This window comes from Limanda limanda, chromosome 16 (genome assembly GCF_963576545.1).
Source record: "Limanda limanda chromosome 16, fLimLim1.1, whole genome shotgun sequence".
Lineage (NCBI taxonomy): Eukaryota > Metazoa > Chordata > Actinopteri > Pleuronectiformes > Pleuronectidae > Limanda > Limanda limanda.
Window position 1 is genome coordinate 12,219,124 of NC_083651.1, and position 23,868 is coordinate 12,242,991.

The following is a 23,868-nucleotide window of genomic DNA, read 5'->3' on the forward strand; positions in this document are numbered from 1 at the left end:
CGCCAAGAGTTGGAGGGGTGCAAACACACACAGCACGTCGACCGCACTGACACTGGTGACTGTTGCACGTTGGCTGCCTTCCAAGCAGACAGCTGGAGTTTTATTAGCAGACACAGGATTAATAGAGTCTTCATTACCCACAGCAATTAAGGACTTAATTGGAGAGAAAATAGGTCCCATGGAAAGGGAACATGTAGAGGACGCAGGCGGGAAGGAGAATGTCCTCAGAGACTTCCACAGTGGCTAATGTGCAAGGGTGCAATGATTAATCAGCACCACCAGGAGGTGGCATCACATGACATCAATATTTCATATTTCCGACGCGCTGTTGAATTTTATCTATATTAATTCAGTGTGAATCCAAACTTATACTGTGCATGTTGTTAATTGTACTGAACTGGGTAGAAACGGCACAGAGGAAATGTTATTGCTACTTAAAGGTGCATTTTAAAAACCCATCTGCTTGGTAAACATCTGTGTGTGTGTGTGTGTGTGTGTGTGTGTGTGTGTGTGTGTGTGTGTGTGTGTGTGTGTGTGTGTGTGTGTGTGTGTGTGTGTTTTTGTTGGAGAAACTAAAAATAATTTCCATTTAATTTTGGTATGTTGTCCATTCCTCATAACTACCAGACAGCAGATAAGCTAACAACTAAGTGAGCTGGTAATAAACCAGAGTTTATAACGAGAACTCAGAAGACCCACGTTTGGGTTTCTAATAAACGTTGGTGTAGGAGAGCTTTATTCATCAGTCCATTACTCTCTGAAACCATCCTGCTTTAAAGTTTGTAGACCTCCTTCTTAACTCTGCACAACAACTAATGGCAGCGCTCGCAGTGTTAACGTCCACGATCAAGGTGTCACTCCATGGGCTGGTGCTACTCTGAGTAAGGGATAAAAAAAAGATTTCTAACTGTTATTTCAACAGATAAAATGTCTGTCTATCTTGTTCTCCTCCTCTTCTTTATTTGGTTGCAGTGGTGAAAAGTAACTAAGTACTCAAGTACTGTACTTAATGTGGTACGGGTCAGAGAGAACCCATTACATTCTGGTGTGCATCCAGATCACAGGACTGATCCAGGAACTATTTTTCACTTTCTTTAACATTGTGACATTTTATGACATTTGTTCAGAATTATTTGCACATAATAAGCATTGATTTATATGAATGTGGGAAAATTTGGTGCAGCTTGATTAAATTACAGGGGACTGCTGGTGGAGGTGTGCACTCTAATTTGAGTTTGATTATGATTAGTTACTTTGTGGTTTCAGATAAACACAACAAAATATGATCAACAAATAAAAATTTGCCCCAGCTTTACCAACTGCAATATTAAAGCATTCCACACATGATTCCATCAATAATTATGGGCTAATCATGTAATGTCACTCACATTATTTTGAGATAAACCAATATGAGTACTTTTTTACTCTTTAGCTAATTCATCTAGCCTATACTAGACTTGTAACCTATCACTAACCTGCAGTGTGGCTACTTTAATCAGTAAAAGACCCGAGTACTTCTTCCTCTTCTGTTTCAGTAAATAATCCAAGAGTGAGGGCACATCTAAATGTTTAATAGTCACCTTCTGCTCAGAAGACTAAGCCACAGGGAGCGAGTACAGGTTGAGACCATCTGGCCTTTGAACAGTGACTAACTATTATAGCTGCTGGAGGCGGGAGTCAAGTGTCCAGGGACTCGGCTTCATAAAACCGTTTGGTCAGACTGTATGTACTGTAACAGCAGGAAGCTCAAGGTGAACATTCCCGTTGAACTGTGTTTCATCACATGCAGCTTTTAAAGAATTAACGGAAGCCAACGCTGTATGAAGACACCACAACACTGACATGGCTGTTGTTTCCTTCGAGCGCACGTCTCCCGGTGCCTTTTCCTCTGCAGGAAAGAAAGAGATTATTATTCTCTTCTCGCTGGAGGCAGTTTGGTGTGCCTCCAGGAAATTCTACCCTGTAATGACCGGAGTTGGAGGGACAGGTAGAACATTACCTGAGGCACTTCTACTGCACCATCTCTGCATCCTGCACCTGTCTGGAAAGAGAATGTGTGAGTGTGTGTGTGTGTGTGTGTGTGTGTGTGTGAGAGAGAGAGAGAGAGAGAGAGAGAGAGAGAGAGAGAGCGAGAGAGAGAGAGAGAGAGAGATAGTGTGTGTGTGTGTGTGTGTGTGTGTGTGTGTGTGTGTGTGTGTGTGTGTGTGTGTGTGTGTGTGTGTGTGAGAGAGAGAGAGAGAGTGTATGAGTGAGTGAGAGAGACACAATGGCTGCATGTGGTGCACTGTTGCCCTCTGGCGGTCCAACCCAACCTTGCATTTAAACAGCATTTAGAGGAACTCTGGTTTTCCTGCTGGACACTGAACTGCTGGTGTTAATAACTGCAGTCTTGTGATTATTGATGACGTAATTAAAACTCTTTTTCAATAACTCCTGTACAGTAGCTCACACGAATATTGCGAGTCCGATTTCTCAAGGTGGAAAAACGTCAGATTTGTGGTTATCACTTTTTACACACAGAGACATTTTATCTCCTATATACGATACTGACTGGGACTGATTTCACACTGGAGTACTTTTTTATTTTGTACTTTAAGTGTATTTTAAGCTAGAATACCTAGCTTATAATTTTACTGAAGTAAAACTTGAATGCAGGACTTGTAAACACTTCTACATTCCAACACAACTACTCAATGTGGTCTACGTCAGATCTGTGGTTATCACTTTCTAAACACCGAGACATTTTATCTCATATGTAAGATACTGTCTGGGACTGATTCCCACGGTGTTATGACAGAGCAGTATCACACACACACACACACACACACACAAACACACACACACACACACACACACACGAGGGTATAGACATACAGTAATAAATCAATTTAAAAAACAGCTCAACTCAGACAGTATTCTTTTATTATCATAGAAAAATAATGTATATAAAAACAAATAAATTATGAATTCCAGCAGCTGCTTTGTATTTTTCCTCTATTATAACATATCCTACCTTCAACATGCTCTCTGCCATTCTCTCTCTCTCTCTCTCTCTCTCTCTCTCTCTCTCTCTCTCTCTCTCTCTCTCTCTCTCTCTCTCTCTCTCTCTCTCTTTCTCACTCTCACTCTCACTCTCACACACACACGCACACAGTCTCTTGCCTGTGTTGGTTGTCTCACAGCTTTTTGCAGATCTCCCCGCACACAGTAGTAAATTGTAAATTGCAGTCCCTATATCATCCTCCTCCTCCTCCTCCTCATGCCCTCACTCTCTCTCAGCCTCTCAGTCCACATGGCAGCTGAACCTGCACCTCCTCCTCTTCACTTCCCGTAGAACATCTCCATGAGCACCTCCTCGATGTTCACGCTGCCTATGACGGGTCTGAAGAAGAGCTGTGCGACCACCGGCGGGCTGATGGCCCTCAGCATGGACAGGGCGATGAGCAGCTTGGCGAAGCGCGTCGTGTCCTCCCGGTGGATGAGCCGGATGTGCTCGTTCAGAGCCTGGTGCGCCTCCCTGCGCAGCGACTGGATGTAGTGGAGGCAGCGCAGACCCTCCAGATCTGGGTCAGGGATGGAGAGGAGAGGAGAGGAGAGGAGAGGAGAGGAGAGGAGAGGAGAGGAGAGGAGAGGAGAGGAGAGGAGAGGAGAGGAGAGGAGAGGAGAGGCCAGAGCACATGGTTGTTTAGAAAAAATACAACTTAAATATCAAACAGTGTCAGTGAGAGGCTGTAATTAACAAGTTATTCATCCAAAATCCTGCATGTGATTAGACAAAAGATGGACAATAAAATAAAATTCAGGGAGATTAATGACATCTTTCTATCTAGGGCGTAACTTACAGATGGGGGGGGGGGGGTAACCTCCCCAATACTTACAACAGCCATGCAAAGAAATACATAATAATCCTTGATAATCATACTGTCACACTGCATTACTGATATCCACTGTTATAAAACACGATAAAGTGGTCGGTTTCAACAAAGACTAACTTTTTTTCCACCCAAATTGTTAATGTTGGTTATTATCAAGCAAGTGTGGCGTAGTTATTTCTAAGTGATTAACATGCAAATATATATTGGTCATATATAATAATGTAGGAATTAGCCAGAGTATTTGATCTCAACCCGACGAATATTCAACCCAACGTGACTCCCTCGGGTTAACACCTGTCTTTACGCACAACATGTTTCTTTATTAGGACCCTTGAAACTTGGACTATGGGCAGAAAAGGTCTCAGGTTCGTCTCTGGTTCGACTCCAGGGAGAAACAACAAAAAGACGAACCTGGATTGATCTGTCCAAAAATCCAAGAGGATTCTCCCTACCCTGTCTAGTGCCCCTGAGCAAGGCACCTTACTCCCCCAACATCTGCTCCCCGGGCGCCGTACATGGCTGCCCACTGCTCTGTGTGTCCTGCACCAGATGGGTTAAAAGCAGAGGTTAAATTTCCATTTGCATGAGTGTGCTTGTGCATGTCTGTGCATGTGTTTGGGACAAATAAATGTATCTTAATCTTAATCTTAATCTTATTTCTGATTATATTAAACTTCTGACGCACAGACAAGCTCATCACAAATTGTTTTCATGACAAAGCCTCTCTGATGCTCTGATGCTCATGTGTGTCACCCGCGTTCAACAAGTTCACAAACCTACCCGGGTTAAAGAGCACGGCTCCCTTCAGGTACGCGTACTCCTTGGTACTGATATCCACACTCCAGCACTTCTTCAGGAACGCTCGGATCGCCTCGATGTCCACCACGGACACCCCTCTCCCGGCCGCCGCCGCCGCCCCCCTGGTCTGCCCGGCGGGGGGCTCGGCCTGGCTCGGCTCGGGCACGCCGGTGAGGATGCGCTGCAGCATGCTGGGCTCCACCGTCTCCGTGGTGTCGAAGTCCACCCGGTCCTGCGCCAGCCCGAGCACCAGCAGCGGGGCCCAGCCGCTGCGGATGAGCACCAGCTGGTCGTCCTCCGGCAGCTCCCGGAAGCACGGCACGTTCTTCACGAAGCGCAGCGTCTTCACCAGCACCGCCGACGCCGCCTTGCACGTCACCTGCGGGGCTCGGAGCACTCCCCGGCGGCGCGCCGAGCCGCAGGAGCACGCCTGCTGCCGGAGCTCCTGCAGCGAGGCCGGCCCGGAGGAGGCTGCGGTGCTGGAGGAGGAGGACGAGGAGGAGGAGGAGGAGGAGGTCTTGTGGAGCAGGTGTTGCAGTGTTTGGTGTTGCTGTTCTTGTGGATGTTGTTGCTGTTGTTGCTGTTGTTGTTGTTGTTGTTCCTCGGTGCCAACGAGGCTGTCACTCTTCAGAATGCTGTAGAGGATGCTGCTGTGGTTCCGGCCGCTGGGTCCCCGGCAGCGGCAGCCCTCCAGCGAGGCCATGGCCGCTCTGCATGAGCCGGAGCTCGGCTGGTGAAGCAGCCGGAGGTCAGTGACTCAGGGAGCTGTGGTCTGATCCCCCGATAGCCCCGAGCGGAGGAAGCACGTTTATATGAGCTCCCGTCTGCTCCTCTGTCACACAGCCGGCTCACACTGTGCATGGTCCACCTCCACACGCTGTGGCACCTCCTCCTTCCACACCTCCTGCTCTGGATGGCATACACACACACACACATATTCATACACACATATGCATACACACATGTTTGCATACTCACACATGCACATACATACATGCCAACACACATATGTACACACACACACACACACACACACACACATGCAGACACACAAACATATGCATACACACACATGCACACACGTACAGACATATTTTCATACACACACACACACACACATGCAGTAACACAAACATATGCATACACACACATGCACACACACGTACAGACATATTTTCATACACACACATACACACATATATTCATACACACATATGCATACACACATTTTTGCATACTCACACATGCACATACATACATGCCAACACACGTATGTACACACACACATGCAGACACACAAACATATGCATACACACACATGCACACACTCACACGTACATATATGCAAACACACTTATACATATACACACATGCACAGACACATATACCATACACACTTATTCATATACACACATACACACACACATATATGCATACATACACATCCACACTCACACATGTGCAAACTTACACACATGCACACACACGTATATTTGCACACACACACTTACCCCCCCCCCCCCTTCAGTGCCCTCACAGATGCACAGTACTGCAAAAGGACATTTTTCTTGCAAGAAACCCCACATTGATATTTAAACCAACTCTTTTGCTCACCTGTGAAATGTTAAAGTAAAACAATACAAAATGTGTGACATTTTTGGCACAAGGCACGATATCATGCAAACAGTCAAAAGGCCTGCTGGTTAATAGAAGTGATTATGTTATTAATTGTGTGAGACAGGAGAAAAAGGAAAGAGGGGAGGCAGAGACAGACAAGAAATCAGAGCCGGCTTCTATTCTCAGCATTACCTTGACTCTCTGGCAGCGCTGTTTATCAGGCAGGAGCCGGGTAAAAAATATAGGCCAGCGACAGATCTGAAGGCTTAATTATTTTAGGGAAAATTTATATGATTTTCTATGAGGGGGGGCAAAAAAAGTAGGAAGAGCTGAGCTGTGAAGGCCGACGTCCAACCTTGACTCGGACACACTGATATTGATTTAACCGTGAAAACAGGAGCTGGTGAATTATGATGTCATGACTCAGTGCTCTCCTTGCCTCTGTCACTGAAGGAGGATGGGGAGCAGCTGAAAGAGGGAGAGAGAAAGAGAGCCCAGATGGGGAAGGGCGGGAGGGCGGTTTGAAAGAGAGGAGGAGTGGAGGTCAGCGAGTGAAAGACGGAGAACGACAGGTCGGGATAAAGCAGATGAATTAGAGGTTTATCTTAATTGCTCCTAAGAGGGATCACAGGTTAGGGTTGACTGCTACCTGAGAGAGAGAAGGAGAGGGAGGAAGGGGGAAATCGGATGTGATTACGGAGGAGACAGAAACTAAGCAAAGAGGAGTCGTCGTAATAAGGGAATTTTTTCTGAAAAAAGCTTCTGAGCCAGTGTCCTGAGCTATGGTCTTGACTCGAGGTCCAGATATTCAGGCGGTTTTGGTGCAGCCACCTAACAAAATACCCTCACATTGCCACGTGAAGGTCTCCGCAGAAGGTTGTCTTTGGTGTAAAGAAAGGATGACATTGAGTGCATGGCAACATTAATGAAATAGCAGTGAGCAGGACATCAGTGTCCCCTGCTCTGTTTTGTCGAAGGACGCGGCTGTGAATGGAGGCAGGATGAAAAACTTTTGCAGTGGTGCTTCAATATTGTTCAGAGGCCAAATGTCTTTGTATTGATTTAGCAGAGAGAGAAAACAGAGAGATTTTTCACATGTTTATATCAAGGACACCGCGGGATAAACAGCCTTCACTCAGCCCGTCTCTGCTTCGCTCAAGGCCCAGCCAGCGCAGGTTATAACAATCCCTCCGTCTCAAGGAGAGATTACATTATGTCTTCTTGCAAAAGCACAGGAGTTGAAAAGACGAGCTCCGGTGCTCTGTCACTCTTTCTCTTGTTTTCACAGGGTCCTCCATTTATTCCTTTTGTTTAGCAATTTTGCACAAGGTAGCTCGCCGCTCCGCCATCTTCGCTCTGACGGAGCAAATAATATATGTCTTGAAAAGCTCAAACCCTACAGACGCCAGGTTCAGAGTGTTGAGCCACATACTGGTGAGATCAACAGAGGTTTATTTTACATTCTAGCGACGATCAATCAAATGGTCCAAAGAGAGTAAATATCAGGCTGCACTTTGGAGACATTTAGTTTGACTACTGCGAACCGTCACCGAGCAGCTACTTTATCAAAAAAGTCAACAAAAGAGCTTCTACGATACACAGGCAATAAAGAGCAATTGTAACTGGGGACCAAAGACGATGGGCTATAGAAGGATGACATGTCTCCACATTCGCTTATTGTAGAAATCTGAAGCTAAAATATCCTGAATACCAGTGCTGCCATCTTTCAGTTTTAAGTCTACACAGTAGTGATCGTGGTGTGGAGCCCCCGTTTCCCCATTAATACATGCACTTGACCAATCCGGCGTCAGAATCAGCTGTCAATCATGATGTTTTACCTCAAGTTTGTAGCATTAATCAAACCGTCGATGTGTAACTTTGGCCACTAGGGGCCTCTCAGTCAAAACAATAAGAAAAGATAGATAGATTAGATTGATGATGTCTTCAAGCAGCGTGGGATCATGGGAGTTGTTGTCTTCACTACCCTGCCAATTAAAATATACCTGGCACGACTCACACGCATATCTTGTTCACAGATGAGGTGATATATTAACCGTTTTATCCAGGTTAGCCAAGTTACAGCAGAGACAGATACAGGCAAAGCTGCAGGTAAAGTGGAAATAACGCAAATTAAACAGAGACCGAAATTAAGCGTCCGACCAGAAATACAACTAAACAATTGAACAAACATCAGTGTGATAAAAAACACCTTAACTTTATTGTTTGTCCGATCCACTTACATCAAGGAGGCAGGGTTTATGTCCTGTATATCAGCCAGCCACTAGGGGGTGATCAAGAGGATGTTACTTCACTTGTGGGGGAGCTGTCACGTTGTCCTTCTTTGTTTACAGTCCGTGGCTGAAACTGTTTGAATCAGCAGCAACCTGACAGCTTCTTTTTTAATCTACTTCTCTTAGCTCCCCCGCGGCCATGTTATTTGTTGCTGTAGCGCTTTGTCTTCTGATTGTTACGCCAATGACAACAAGTTGTGTGTTTGTTTTGTGAAAATCATAACACTTGAGATTATCCTTCCAACTTCAAAGACTTAGTGACGTCTAACTTTCTGCAGCTAAATTCTGATAAGACTGAAGGTCTGGTAACTGGTTCAGATTAAATTTCACATTTGAGGCGTGGGAAAATCTTAAGGATTTTAATTTAAAGAGGAAATTAGGCTAAAAAACTGGATTTTAAGAGTTGAATAAGACAGATGTTTTGGTGCTAAAGGTTTTAGCTTTAACATAAAAAATGAATACTGTGTTAACTGCCAGAAAGGTTTGTTTTCTAGAGGCTATAGCATGATATAAAGTAGTCAGAGTTATTGCATCAGATGTAAAAGTCAAGTTCGCTCTCAGTTTTCTGTGAAATGGAGCAGACTCCTCCTCTGGCCCAGTGCCTGCTGGTCCAGAGCCCAGTTACAAAATGGGTCTGCATGGGGAGGCCCGTTTCTCAGCCCTATCACATATCAGACTTTTAGGATATGAGTGGACTTCTCACAAAACCCAGCATCCTGTTTGTGTGTCTTCAACTGGTAAACCACCTTGTCCCTGCATCCCTGACTCAACTTGGCCTCGTCTAGATGTCAACAAACTACTCTGTTGCAAATCGGCAAACTGGTCGACACTGAAATATCACCACACGCACACGATCCCAGAGAGTTGGCAATACTTTGGACACATTAATTGATTTTGCACATGCATTCTGTCTGGGATCTGTACAGTATTTCTTAAACAAATTGCCTTGACACCCAGACAGTCCGAGTCGCACAGCGTGGCCAGTTATGAAATTTAGAGCAAGGTCAGAACCAGAGACGCTGCACAGCCGAGGGAGCATGAGAACGTGAGAGCAACACGCAGGAATAAAAATGGAAAGACAAAGTCAATTCCGCTGCTTTGAACTCCCACTCAATAGCTGAAAATCATCTCTTATCCATTATTCCGACCCCTCGGCTGAATTGAGGAGAGGAAAGAGAAACTTATTTTGACACAGTGTTTTAATCCACCTTTACAATTTCTCCACAGTTGCGCTGAACTTGAACACAGTGTTTTCACAGAGCGAGTATTGTTATGCCATGTACTTCTGCAGCAGTGAGCATTTCCTGAAGGCTGATCTCACTAATGAAACTCTGAGGTTGCCGTGACCCAAGAAGACAGCTCTTTGGCAAATTCAGCCGAGCCGGCCTTGAAAGACAAGTGTGGAGAAAAACAAAAGGTTTTTTTACCAAACACTCGGGGCCATAGACACTCCAAGACAGGTCTCAGAAACTTAAGAGGACAACTTTGTATGATTCAAGGCTTTGCATTAAATGGCTCCTCTGGAAAAAAGTCTTGTACTGCATTGTTTGTTGATTTGTTGGGCGCTCTCCTGGCGGTTGCTATAGTGACTGCCTCCATTTTCTCTCTGTGGCTGCTCACATAAAAGACTGTGGCCTTGTCTCCATAATAGTTTCAAATTGAATACTGCACTTTCCAAGGACTCATGTCGCCAACTTACAGCAGAGTGAAAGTGCATGTGTGTGTATGTGTGTGTGTGTGTGTGTGTGTGTGTGTGTCTGCTGTGTGTGTGTGTGTGTGTGTGTGTGTGTGTGTGTGTGTGTGTGTGTGTGTGTGTGTGTGTGTGTGTGTGTGTGTGTGTGTGTATGTTGGAGAGGAAGAAAGAAGACAAGTTTGCTTTAGATGTGCTGGATAAAAGTGAAGTTAAATTGAATATTTTTTTTACTTTGTCTTTATTTATTTTGTCAATTGGAGAATGCAATGAAAATAATTCAAAAAATTAGATGATGGATTAAGAATGATCAGTAATTTCAATTTCGCTATCTTCTTATTGTAAGATGTTGGATGCTGTGTATAGCGTCATCACCATGATTCTTGTAAATCTCTCCTAAGTTTCTCAAATTAGAGTAATCGCATCATGTCACATCAGAGGATAAGGCCTTATCATTATGATATATTTTTAACTCACACAGTAGAGAGTATACCTCCACCAAGGACTAATAGTACCGTTGAATTCAATCAAGCTGCACCACATTGCACAAACTGACAGATATCAGTTCCTTGAATGTGCCGGGTTAAACTTACCAAGATACATTTATTATTTCCTGGGAAAACTGAAAATGTTGGAAAACGCCCCCTGTCTCACGTCGTTAAACAAAGATTAAAAAAAATCCCTGGATCCAGATATGCACCAGAGTTTAATGGGTTCTTCCTTGACCCATACCTCACCTTCCCACCAAGTTTTGTGGAAATCCGTTCAGTGTTTTTTGTGTAATCTTGTTTAAAACAAACAAAACAAAAAAACAAACAAACAAACAGGGGCGAAAAGAACCTCCTCGATGGAGGTTATAATTAATATTATTTGAATGCATGAGATTTTAGCTACTGTGTAATGTCATTAACTTGGTGATCACATCAAGTCACTTCAAAGTATAAATTCTTAACGATATATTATTTTGAATACCATTACGAAACCCAACACATCCATGACTTCCCTGTTAACGTTTTACTCGGCACAACTTCCCTGGTTTCCTCCCAAGAAAGAATCATTTAAGCCTCTGTAAGAATAACTTAAAACTCAATATAAAGTTTTCAATTCAACAACATATCTTTTAACTCAAGGTGCACTTAGTAGCATTTTTTCGTTTTTTTTTTACGACGGCTCCATCGTAAATTGGAAAAAGTATTTGTTTCATTCTCAAGGCGAAAATAACCCTCACCCAGAAATAAAAACGTTAGACTACTATGTATTACTATTACCAATATTTCTATGAGGAAAAACATCAATGCTGACAGGATTGTGGTCAGAGGTACCGCTGCAGGGAGGTGGTCAAGGTGGGCGGCGGACGTTCAACAACACTGAACCAGAGTTCAGAGTTCTTGACTGTGGAGACAAAAAAACTGACTTTTTCTGTATAAACCAAGACCCTGATCTCTCTCTAACCTGAAACAGCAGCTACCAGCACCACAAGATCGTTCAATCAGTCTGTAGTCATGAAAAGGATATATAATAATCAAAATGAAATACTTGGCAGAAGAGGAACTAAATCAGTGAACGTTTTACTGAAATGTTCGGGATCAACATTTTTTTAAACTTTCCAGAGATGATAATCATTTCTTCATTGTGTTGAATAAAAACTGTAAACCACTCCCTTCCAATTCCTTGAGAACATATTTTCTGATGCAATCTAACTGCAAACAACCATAGTTTCAAGCAGACAGGGCTGCACAGAGATAACACCATTGAGCTATAATAATATCAGATGATTGGAGTGCGGACGAACCCCTGTCTCTGGAGTTTGGCGTCAGATTCATGTAGTGAGAACATGAGTTAATAAACCAGCTCAGTGATACAGATCGAGCTCTCGTTGAACAAACAGCTTCTCTCATTGTTTATCTCACTTGTCAACGTCTCACTGAATGTGGGCAAACAGCACACATGCACGTAACCCACACTTGTGACACGGCGCTCCGTAGTTCAGTATATTAACCCCAGCAACCTCATGTACAACAAAACAAAGCAGCGTGAGCTTCAAGGTCATGTACAAATGATTTTTGTTATTACAGCCTGTTGCTGGGTTGTGTTGTTATGATACAAAATGTTGTATTGTGTCATGTTCTATGTTTTTGTGTTCCATCTTATTTTCCATGGTGACATCAGAGGTTTGTGTTATTATTTTTTCTACAGGTAAAATGTCTCAGAAATGAAACATGTCGATCATTTTTACACCTCAAAGTTCTGCAAGTCTATAATGAAAACATTAGAAATCACAGAAACGGTTATTATGAAAATTACAGTGGTTTTCTCTGCAGGAAATCTTCCGCTTTGATCCAGTTCTGCACTGACCTCATTGCCGTCGACAAAACAAGAGACTGAAAACATGACTCATGGGAGTGTTTTCTGCAGAGGCAGACAGTGAGCACTTTACTCAACTACGTAAGTGCACTTTTGAGGTACTTGTACTCAACTTAAATATGTCAATTTAATTGTATTTTTACTAAACTTCCCGTGCATTACATCTCAAAGGGAAATACTCTTCTCAGTCACGGTTATCTGATCGCGTTGGATACTAGTAATTCCTTCAAAAATATCAGATACACTTGAGAAGTTGCTATACTGTACTGAAATTGTGTGTTCATAATCTGTTCTGGCCTGTGAGCCCTTAAGTCTGGTTCACATCTTTACGTAGGATCAGCTCTGATGTTACGCTACCGTCTATGCAAGGGAGTCTACATGTTGTGGGCGTTTATACTTGTGCGCTGGTGTTTCTCTATCATTGTACAACCAAAACACTAGTTGGCGCTGGGCTTTCCATGCAACTGCTTGTGCGATTCGAACAATGGTGACTGAAATTGAGCGTGTGTGGAATTTAGTGACATCTAGTGGTGAAGTTGCATGTTGCAGCTGAATATGCCTCACCTCACCCTCCTCTTCAAATCATTAAACCAGTGATACCCGTCAGTTGTCATAAAAACTCAAGAGGTGTTTAGTTTCTCCAGGCTGGGCTACTATAAGAAACATGGCGGCCTCCGTCGAGAAGACCGCCCCCTGCAGTAAATATAAAGTATTCAATATAAACGGCCCATTCTAGGTTAAGTAAAAACAACAATTAGCACTAGGATTATTTCACATTCAATTTCTGTCAGTAGATCCCTTTCACCTAAATCTTACAACCTGGACCTTTAAGCAGGAGGAGACTTGATTTTTACTTGTGTTTGTATATTTACATTTTTAACATTCTTTTACATTTGCATACTTTTACTTAAACAAAAAGCATTGTTGTACTTTTTCCACCTCAGATTTTTGTGATCTGACATCCCTATGGTTACAGTAATCTCAACAGAACGTTAGCTTTAGCAGTGGCATGCGCTCTACAAGTGTCCTACCTCTATGCAGTTACAGTGACGTGGTTCAAAGAATTAAAGTTTTGATTTCAAACCTTTTGTTGCCACCACAGTCCACTTCAATCTCCGTCTTGAGATGATTTGTTACATCCTTGCACTATTTGTTTACTATAATTTGATAAATAGACTATTGAGAATTTTGTCAACACAAAATGACAACAGAAAGAGAAGCACTAGCTGTAATAACAACTTTTAAAGCTCATTGTCATAGTCGTCTTTAACTCAGATCTCAGTTTTATGGACAGATATGATGAGAGATGAGCCTCATGACCCCATCTGGGTCATGATGCTCCTCAAACCGCAGCCTCAGGCCGCTGTCCAGCACGGGAACGTGGGAGTCTGAGACCTGTCCAGACAACTCGGGATCAGCTGCCAACAAGAACCACCTGTTTGTTGATGTTGGATTTCACAGGGTGTCAAAGCTTTTCATGATTAAACTTTGATTTGGTTCAGTTATTTCTTTAAAAAGATAAAGGGAAAATCTATCTCTTGGTTTGCTCACTCTGGTAATTCACCCATTGCTGAGATTGATTGGAACGTGCACTCCTTAAAAGACTAATTTGAACATTGACCCAGTAATAAGGCAATCGGTTGCTCGGTGATCTAAACTCGGAAATAAATGATTAGCTGAAAATAATTTAATTAAGATTTTAAAGTCTTGAATATGACGATTTAGACAAAATACTTTTTTCAAACCACTGATAGTACCAACACTTTTGTCTCTCCTGTGAATCGCACAGCTTCAGTGTGACGTGCTGAAGAATAACTCACATCTGATTATATTTGAAGCTTTAAACATCACTGCTGCCTCAGACAGTGCTTTATTCTGTTCAACCCAATCTGAAGGCTTTTACATTGGTGTTATAATAACAGAGGAGAATAATTGAGGAATGCTGTCATATGCGGTTTTGTAGAAACACAAAACATCCTTTTCTTTCCAAAACAAGTGATAAAGTCAGAGTGATATAACAAGTTCCTTCTTTGCTCTTATCATAAATACTTCTGTATCGTCTAATAATAAAATGCAACATATCAGTTTTATAATAAGCTGCTCAACAGACGTCCTTAAGTGTCATTTTTACAGAGAGACAGTTTTAAAAGTAGTATTAAATCTGCTTTAGTTGATGGTTGAGTTACTTGGTAGTAACACAAACACAACACTTACATATACTCACCTTTAAGTTGATATTAGTGCCCTAATGTCAGATATTTGCCACATAATGAATGCAAGCCCTATGTACAATTTACTGGTTTCCACAAATCCTAACCACAGAGGCAGAAACATCTGCCCGCTGCAGCTGGAGAATAGTGTGATGAGACTGAGAAGACTCAACTAAAAGTTAATGTTATGGTTGTGGACTGTTAACGCTTCACAGAGCTGAGAAGAACTGCAGTTTGTCTGTTGATTGTCTGTAGGTTCATCACTGGTAGCATAAAAATGTCGATTAAAGCTGCTTTAAAGATACAATGTGTAACTATGGCCACTAGGGGTCTCTAAATCGAAACAAAATCAAAAGACCTAGCTTGATGACATCGGGAAGCAGCGTGGGATCATGGGAGTTTTACACCTTATTGCCATTGCCAAAGAAAATCTACCTGACCCAACTCGGGACAAATCATGTTTGAGTATTGTTTACGTAACCCATAGGGTTGCAAAGGGGCAGAAAGTTAAGCTCGGGAATTTTGAAAAAAAAACAAAAACTACTCAAATTAAACGCTGAGCAATAAAAACAACATTCAAAACTCTATTTTAAAGATGTATGGAATGCAGAACACGCTTCACATTGAATTTTAACCCTCCACTGTGCATTCTTCCATCACATGCACAGATAATTCCCAGCATCCTGCACACTACGGCAGGGCTGTTGAGGCCTGCTGTAGTGTGCAGGACTAGTCAGGTAAGTTCCAATGATATTACTGGGGAAAATATATTAGCATGCTGATTGAGGATTGTTCATCTGTTCATCTAGCCTATTTTCATACATTTATCGATCAATTATAAAATATTTTTACAGACGATTCCAATTGTTTGGCTAACTATTTATATCTCTGGCATTGCATTAGTGTTTTTTTACAAACTTTTTTCTCATTTTATTCTACAGAACAATGCCACGTGCACTATCTGATGTGTAGAGACATTTCACCCCATCCAATGTAGAAAGAAAGGCTGTGTTCATTTACAAATACTTTGCAAAGCATATAGTCAAGTGCCCAAAGTTTCCTCAGGGCTCAAATCAGCCTATGACAAAACAAAATGTTTATATTTATGTCTGTATATGACAAGGTAAATACAGTTAGTATAAATTACCCACAACATTTCCCGTTAATTCCCGTTAATTCCTGTTAATTCCCATGGAAAGTTTCCAACTTTGAATATTCCCAGAATTTTGCAACCCTAGCTACGCAGCACAATGACTAATTCTGAACCATTAAGAGTGACCAATACAAACTTAGCTGACTGGCTCACTAGCTAGCAATGTTTTTTCTGTCTTTTGTCATACGTCCTTTACCCTGGAAGATGTAGAAGAGACGGACAAAGCAACAGGTAAAGTGGATATGACCCAATTAAACCACAACCCAAATTAACTGTGGGGATTCTTCAGGGTTTGACGATTGTTGGAAACATTTTGGACAACGTGCACAAGTCAAGAAAATATGCAACACAGATCCGGTCATTTTTATACGCTTTAATAAATAATTGTAACATATTACATCTTTAAATGGATTGTGTCAAACTGTCATTATAAGCTGCACCGTAGCCGCACAAACCCAAATACAGATAAACAGCAGAATGCCAATAACAGGAGGAGAGGGAGTGAGAGGCAGTGTAGAGGCGGGACACTGCAGTTGTAATGTCCTTGTTGTGGATAAATTGTGTGTTGAACATATGCCACTGGGACATGAAATAATTAGCCAAGGTTGAGTGGGACCCTGGGGGGGGAGTTGAGGGGGGGTTAACATGTGGGGAGGAGGGAGGGGAGGCTGCCAAGGTCAAACCCAACAGGGTGGATGTGCTTCTGAATACACACAGCACAACAATCCCCCCCCTGGAGCCATGCTGATGGGTTCACTTCATCCCCTCTCGTCAGGACTTCAGACTGTATTCACCTCACAGCTCCATCGCAGTTATCTCACCCCCCCGTCCGGATGATCCCAGCCAGTCACAGAGGATTTACACGACAGCAGCGTCATAAAAAAAAAAACACATCCCGACGTAGACGAGTGATTAAAATGCAGATTGTCTCACCCGACTCGCAGGCCCCGTTTAAGTGTCCTCATCTCGCTTTCCCTCACTTGTCCTTTCCCTCTATCTCTGCTTGTCGCTGCCGATCCATTCATCTTATCCAAATATGTGTCACACAATGACATCATGTTCCTTTTTTCATTTCTTCTGTAGAGCCATCACCGAAAAACCCACGGAAGACACGCACGCATCTGTGTGTGTGCGTGTGTGTATGAGTTGGTGTGTGTGTGTGTGTGTATGAGTTGGTGTGTGTGTGTCGTGAGTGTATTGAGTGAAATATGAAATAGTGCAGGTACAGGGGGATAATTTATGTCCCTCTTATCTCATTCTTTATTGGTCTCAAAGTGACTACAGTATGAATATTTTGCCTTACAGCGTATCGAGGACAGGGTCATGTTTGCATAAGGAGGTAAATTATGACACTAATAACAATGCTGGCATGGCAAGAGGGGACGGGGGGGAGGGAGGGGGAGGTGAGGGCGAAGGGGTGAGTGGAAAACAGGGGGGAGGCTTTTTGTGTTTGTGAAAGGTGAAGGAAAAGACGTGGGGAAATTCGAAAATAAACTTCTCTGTCTTTCTTGTAAGTGACTAATGCTGCACGGTGACTAACTCTCAGTCTCATTCTGCTGTTTACCGGTATTTGTGTTTCTGCCACGACATGATGAGTTATATATTTTGTACATATTTTTTAAACAATTCTTTATCGAAACGTCTCCAAACGACTGGGTCTATGTTGCATATTTTCTTGACCTGTGCTCTAACCCTGAGAAATCCCCACATTTAATTTTGGTCTGGGTTGAATTGGGTCATATCCTATTTACTTGGGGCTTTGTCCGTCTCTGCTACAAATTCTCATCCCCAATGATTCTCAGTCAAGCTGTCGGGCGAGAAGCAGGCGGCTCTACAGTGAGAAAAAAGACTTCTGTAAGTGATTTGCCGGCGTGCGGGCGGTGAGTCACGCCGTCTGGCTCGGCTTTGCTCCAGTGAAACTTGAGTGATTGCCTTGAAAAAGCAATGCTTTCTATATTTGAATATTGCGACCTGTAAGTATTCAACTTCAACCTTTCACGAGGCGCTGTGAAATTGCTCATCATCATCATCTGAATCGTTTTTTTTGTGCAACTTTATACAGTGATTCTATTCTTTCTGCTCTGCTGCCTGAGAAATACAGTCTCTTATCTTTTCTCTTCATGTTTTTTATTTTATTTGATGGCTGCACTAACCACTTTCTCGCAGATAAAGATGAAACAGCACTATGTAAAAGTTCATGATCCATCCATCCATTATCTATACCAGTTTTCCTGTAAGGATTGTGGGGGAGTTGGAGGCGAGAGGCAGGGTGAACCAGGTCGGCAGCTTATCAAAGGGCCGACACAGACAAACCACCGTTCACTCTCACATTCAATGTTGGAAAAGTTAAGTTGGTTGGGTTTAGAATCTGAGTTAGGACGAGTGTTTGGTCTGAGGTGTAAATACAGTAAATAGAGGAAAGTCCAGTTGTCCATGAGGATATAAATTAGTTCGATTTGGGGTTAGAAGCAATGGTTAGATTTAGGCTTGAGCTGCAGTTTGGGTTAAAGTAAATGAATTTGCAGTTAGGACAAGAGGTTTGTCCATGAGAAGATAAGTTGGTTAGATTTACAGTTAAAAGCTTTGATTAAGTAAGTTCTCCAAGACCATCATTGATTTGAGACACCCCCACCATGTTTAAATGCACACACTAAGCCCGTGATTGTACCTGCTAACCACTGCACCACATGTATGTGCACTGACTGAAGTATCCAATATCAGACACAGCCGCAGTTTATGAAACATGTCACATTTCGCTCTTATTAATCTAATCCGAGATTCTTTCAGCATAAGGTTCTTTCCCATTACATTTCCTTCCGTTTCAAGTTCATCCCTTGGCCTTGCTTAACTGGATAAATTGCTTTAGCACAATATTCTGCCTCCTCTTTACAATTTGTTTGTGCCAGTATAATTTTCCTCTCTTTTCATGCCGTTGGTTTATATACATGTTTGCCTGTGCCAAGGCCAGAGTCTCCACTAAATGACAGTTAAGCTTGTTGAACTTACTGTTTATTGAAAAGTTATCCTTTTGCCGAGCCACCTCAGCGTGCCCTGTTCCTCTGATACAGTCTGTGGTTTTACTCATTCCATTTCAAATACATTCAACTAGAAATTAACAAGATTGTTTTGATCATTCAAGTTGTGTGACAGGAAAGAACGTTTTACACGTTGGTCAGGCTTTCAGAAATAAATCTAAATCAAAAAATTACGAATTCAAACATACTGTCTCCCAGCAGTTCAGGTTAGATTACATGGCCCCAGTCTCGTGGCCCTAGGTTTATTGTGTGGAAGTTTACTGTCAACATGTTTGATAGTAAAAAACTGTTTAAATAAAATTGACAAGGGGCTTAAAGTGACACCATGAGGGCCTAGAGTTTTGTAGAGGGGCTCAAATTTAAGATCCAGCTTTTAGGACAGTATTATTTCAGTATTTATTGTTCTCACATACAAGAGGGTTCCTAGTTCAAATACCAGTTTGTCCAGGGTCTTTCTCTGTGGGGTTGCATGTTCTTCCGTGTGTCTGTGTGAGTTAACTGTGCCTACTCCAGCTTCGTCCCACAGTCCAAAGACATGGGGTTATGTAAATTGATGACTCTAAAACGGATGATGTTGCATATTATTGAATAGATGTATACTCAGTCAAATTTTCACTGATTTACAATTGGTAAACTAAAACAAGAGAAACAGGGGGTCCATGGGGGCCCACATCTCATTTTTGCCCTGGGACCCCTGGACAGTTAAATCCGGCCCTGTCATAGAACTTGTAATTGTATTTCTTTAGCTTCTGTTTCCTTTAGCATGAAGCAATCAAAGATTAACTTTCACTAAAACCTTTGAGATACAAACAGTAACTTCTCTGTGCTTTGTGGCTCTTTATGTATATATATGTGCCTCTGTTCTCATATGTAAGTCAGGGAGCAACTTGCAGTGTCCACATACACAAACTTTTTCTGATTTTAAAAACCAAATGGAGAGATTCTGTACATTCTCCCATTTTTACAGAAGCCCATTAACCATGAGCTTTCTGTCGGGTTAAAAAGTGCTTGAAGATTATTTGATGTATAAATCACATGACAGACCGTGTCTGAGAGAAAATATTGTGCACTCAAAAACCTTGAATTGTGTGGCAGTGTGTTGGTTCTGATGGTTATTATTCTACAAGAGAAAAATAATACTTTTGCAGGAAAATTAGTATGTATGTATATTCTAGGAAAAGTGAAACAGTATAAGTGCTGGAAGGAAGCACAATAAAAGGTTCATTGTGAGATTGAAGCAAATAAATAAGAATATGTAGAAGAAAAGATTATGTGTTTATCGCTGAGTGGATAAAACAAAACGTCAGCCTCTTTGACCTCATTTCAGAAGCTGGTATCTCTGACCAGAGCCGAGGAGATCAGATTCCTTAAAATCACAATGGTGCAGATTTACAATGATTGTGTAGTTTTCCATGTGATCTGCCAGATAAGAAAAAATGCCTGACAAAGCAGACTGTGGCAAACAATAACGAGTTACATGCCATCTACAGTTTAATACTATTTTTCACATTCAAACTCTCATGCTAACACAACCTCCGAGAGGAAGGTCAGGACATGAAGGTTTCTTGTGGGCTTGGATTGTAGCTCATTGTTTGTCTTGTTGCAATAAAGCAACTGATGAATGAATGTATATGAATGGATCTGTAAAAAAGGGACCTTCAACTTTCTCTGAAAAACTGAAAAACTCCACTGAAAATCAAAATTACATGCAAATAATTAAGTCTAATTCATTCATGAAGGTCTGGTTATGAAATATATAAAGGACATGAAGTCAGATGAAAAACAAGACATATCAAGAAGTTAATAATCAAATATATCACAAACTCCAGAAAGTTGGATTTTGTTTTCATTACAAGCAGGGAAAATCATGAGAATAAAATAGTGCCATGAAATTTCAACAATAATTTGTACCTGACAATATGTGAAAATCTGAAAAAATAACACCAAATTTGAAAATTCCGATGTAAAATCTCAGTTATCTGCAGATCAAATTAATGTTAAAAACTCTAAAGTCCCTAGTAAATTATGTTGATGAAATCCAGTTTTTCTGTTTTTCCAGCCAGTTGCCTTCTACATTCACCTGCCCTCCCTGCACGGTAATATATAGTCGTGCATTTCCACATTATGTTCCCGAGCTCTTTTGAGTGTCAGGTCCTGATGCTCCGCTGTCTCTCAAGGTCTTTCTCAGTCTGCTCCAGCTTAGCCAAGGTCAGCTGCACCGCTGCAGGCTCTCTGCAACCTTGAGTGGCTAACTGACCGGGAAATGTGTGTTCTCCCGTTCCACCACCTACGGTACACGCCTCAGTGTCAATCAGCCCGATACAGAGCAGGGCTGTCATTGAATGTTCCAGCATGCTGCCACTTGAACATTAGGTCATTCCAGTGGTGGTAATCTGGAAAAAAAAACACATTCTCTCAAGGCCGTGTGAGCTTCTGAACAAATGTTAATTGAATTAAGATCCTCAATACACCAGCTGTAGCCTGGAATTGTTGTGTGGTACAAATGCTTGTTTGTGTTTGTGTGCGAGCGTCGCAAATCGTTATGCGCAAACGAGATCACTCATGAGTTAAAATGTAAAAAACACTGGAGATGTGTGCATGTTTGTGTGCATGTCTGTGTGTGCATCTGTATCCATATCTAAGCCCCAGAGAGCTCAAAGCCGTGGGCCTTGACAAACTGTGATAGGGGTTTTTAAATCACGCCGCCACAAAGGCAGAAAAAATTACAAGTAAACAGTATATGACTGTTCCAATTAACAAGGTTACATACAAAAAGCTTTTTAAATAAAGGCAAGTCACAGAGTGCTACATTGCATTAGAGCCACAATAGTGAGAGTGTATCCAGGACCTTGGCTTTGATATGAAATCTTGTGGCCTTGCTTCCACCGCCCTCCATGTTAAAAGCTCTTTGTGACAAGGAAATTACTTTATGAACCTCTGAAAAACACTTCGCCCTCCCTGTTAGTTTTTATAGCTAGACCATGAGAGAAGTGTGTTTTCTCTCCATTTTGTTCTTTATTTCGCTGCAGCCTCCCATTCGTTCCCTGCTCTATTGCCATGGCTTCTACTTCAGTCTTTGACTTCAGTCTCCCCTTTCTTCTCAGGGGAAAACAAATTACTGGTAATTAAGTTTAAAAACGTCTATGTATATTGTGTTTTCACGCAAAAACGTCAAACACAATGTGAAATATTTGGTCAGTCTGATACTAAGGAAAGTTTAAATTAGCATTATAAGTGCAATAAGGTGGATAAATATTCCGTAGGAGACTTCAGAATGTAGCTTCACCTTCAGCACCTCAAACATTTCTTAACCTATGCAGGAATAAGACGTCTGTTTTTCATTTTCCTCAAGGCCATTGGATAGTTTGTTTGAATACGCTCACAGCGTCAGACCTGGCATTGGGTGAATGATATTTATATGTGAGCGTGTTTTTGTTTAGGTCTTTAAGGACCCAGTTCCTCTAACATACACCTGGAATGTTCAGTCCGGACAGAGGCAGAAATACCAAACATGTGTCTCCGTGGCCTTGAGACTTCACAGGGCTCCGACTCAGTGCTCGGCTCGGTAAACACGGTTTCCTCTTGTGGGTCTGTGTGTGGACAGGAAACAAGGAAGCTGATCAAACAGTGGCTCAGAAGGCCACGGCTGCATTGAGCTGGAATGGAGTGGAGGGTCTTTTGAAAGCACTTTAAATAGAGGGAAAATAACATGTCATCAGGTTTACAGCAGGGAAGCAGGTGACTCATTTGTGCTCAAACAATATTTTCTTAGGATAAATCATGTCGTACCGATTCTCTTATCTTCACGTTGGATTTTGTTTACAACGTGGAGGAAACAGTTTCTCAGACGCAGTGTGAATTTTGGTGCTTGTCTGCCTGCGTGCTGCAGATTTACAGACCCGGTCCTAATGACAACATAGATTAGCAGGAGTAGGACACTGGTGATATGAAGCATTAGCTGCAGACAGACAAAGGGAGGAGAGGAGGAAGAAGAGGAGGAGGAGGAGGAGGAGGAGGAGGAGGAGGAGGAGGAGGAGGAGGAGGAGGAGGAGGAGGAGGAGGAGGAGGAGGAGGAGGAGGAGGAGGAGGAAGGGGGATAATAGAAGAGGAGAGCAGGAGGTGCTTGTCAAAGTCATCAGGGTTAATAAATTGGGTGATAATGCTTCCCCCTTGTGACAGATTATTGAACTGCAGACATTGTAGGAAAGTCTTTGATGAACTTGCAGGGGAGCATTGGAATAGACATTCATGGTCGACAAAAACAGGAAATATGTCAAGAATTATATATGAGGACACAACATTTCAAAAACTGATTTGATTGTGGGTTTCTACGGTATTGTTGCAAATGCAGAAGATCGATTGCCAATAAACATGTATGTCCTCTGACCATCTGCTCCCATGGAGAGTAGTTCAAATACTTTAATCTCATTCATAATTTGTGTCTGAAATAGTTTTCCCCCTAAAATAAAATTTCATCTGCTCCTTCTCCTTCCCTTGTAAAAACATGGAATCTGTACAAATGGTTTTAATTTCAAAAGCTTCACTGCCGATTACAAGATGTGTCATACTTCAGTAAAAACTGAAAGTTTGACCGAGGTGCACATGCACATGCAGACCTGAAATTCAAATTAGATATACAAAAACTGCTTTCTAGTGTTAAACTCTGCACTTCCATCATAGACTGAAGATAGATAGTTGTGGTAGTTGACCTATGATACTAATGCAGGAGACTGTGTTGTGTTGGAGGTTAATGTTACTTGAGAAAGGGGAAAGATGAGTTTCTATTTTCACTTCCTTATTTTATTATAAAAAACGCACACATTAGACGACAGATG

The 23,868-nt window shown here is 42.1% G+C and overlaps 1 protein-coding gene across 1 annotated transcript; it reads right to left on the minus strand.

The window, feature by feature from the left end:
* Positions 1-3,321: 3,321 nt before the first annotated feature.
* nr0b1 (nuclear receptor subfamily 0, group B, member 1) lies at positions 3,322-5,376 on the minus strand. The gene is made up of 2 exons (XM_061089136.1): positions 4,656-5,376; positions 3,322-3,563 (listed from the first exon to the last, which is right to left on the minus strand). The coding sequence occupies exons 1-2, from the start codon at positions 5,374-5,376 to the stop codon at positions 3,322-3,324; spliced, it is 963 nt and encodes a 320-aa protein (XP_060945119.1).
* Between the last annotated feature and the right edge of the window lie 18,492 nt (positions 5,377-23,868).

Excerpts from the sequence above, each read along its gene's own strand:
- nr0b1 (XM_061089136.1), bottom strand. The coding sequence starts at position 5,376 with ATGGCCTCGCTGGAGGGCTGCCGCTGCCGGGGACCCAGCGGCCGGAAC. Across the intron at positions 3,564-4,655 it reads AGCCGTGCTCTTTAACCCGG|ATCTGGAGGGTCTGCGCTGC; the intron begins GTAGGTTTGTGA and ends TCCCTGACCCAG.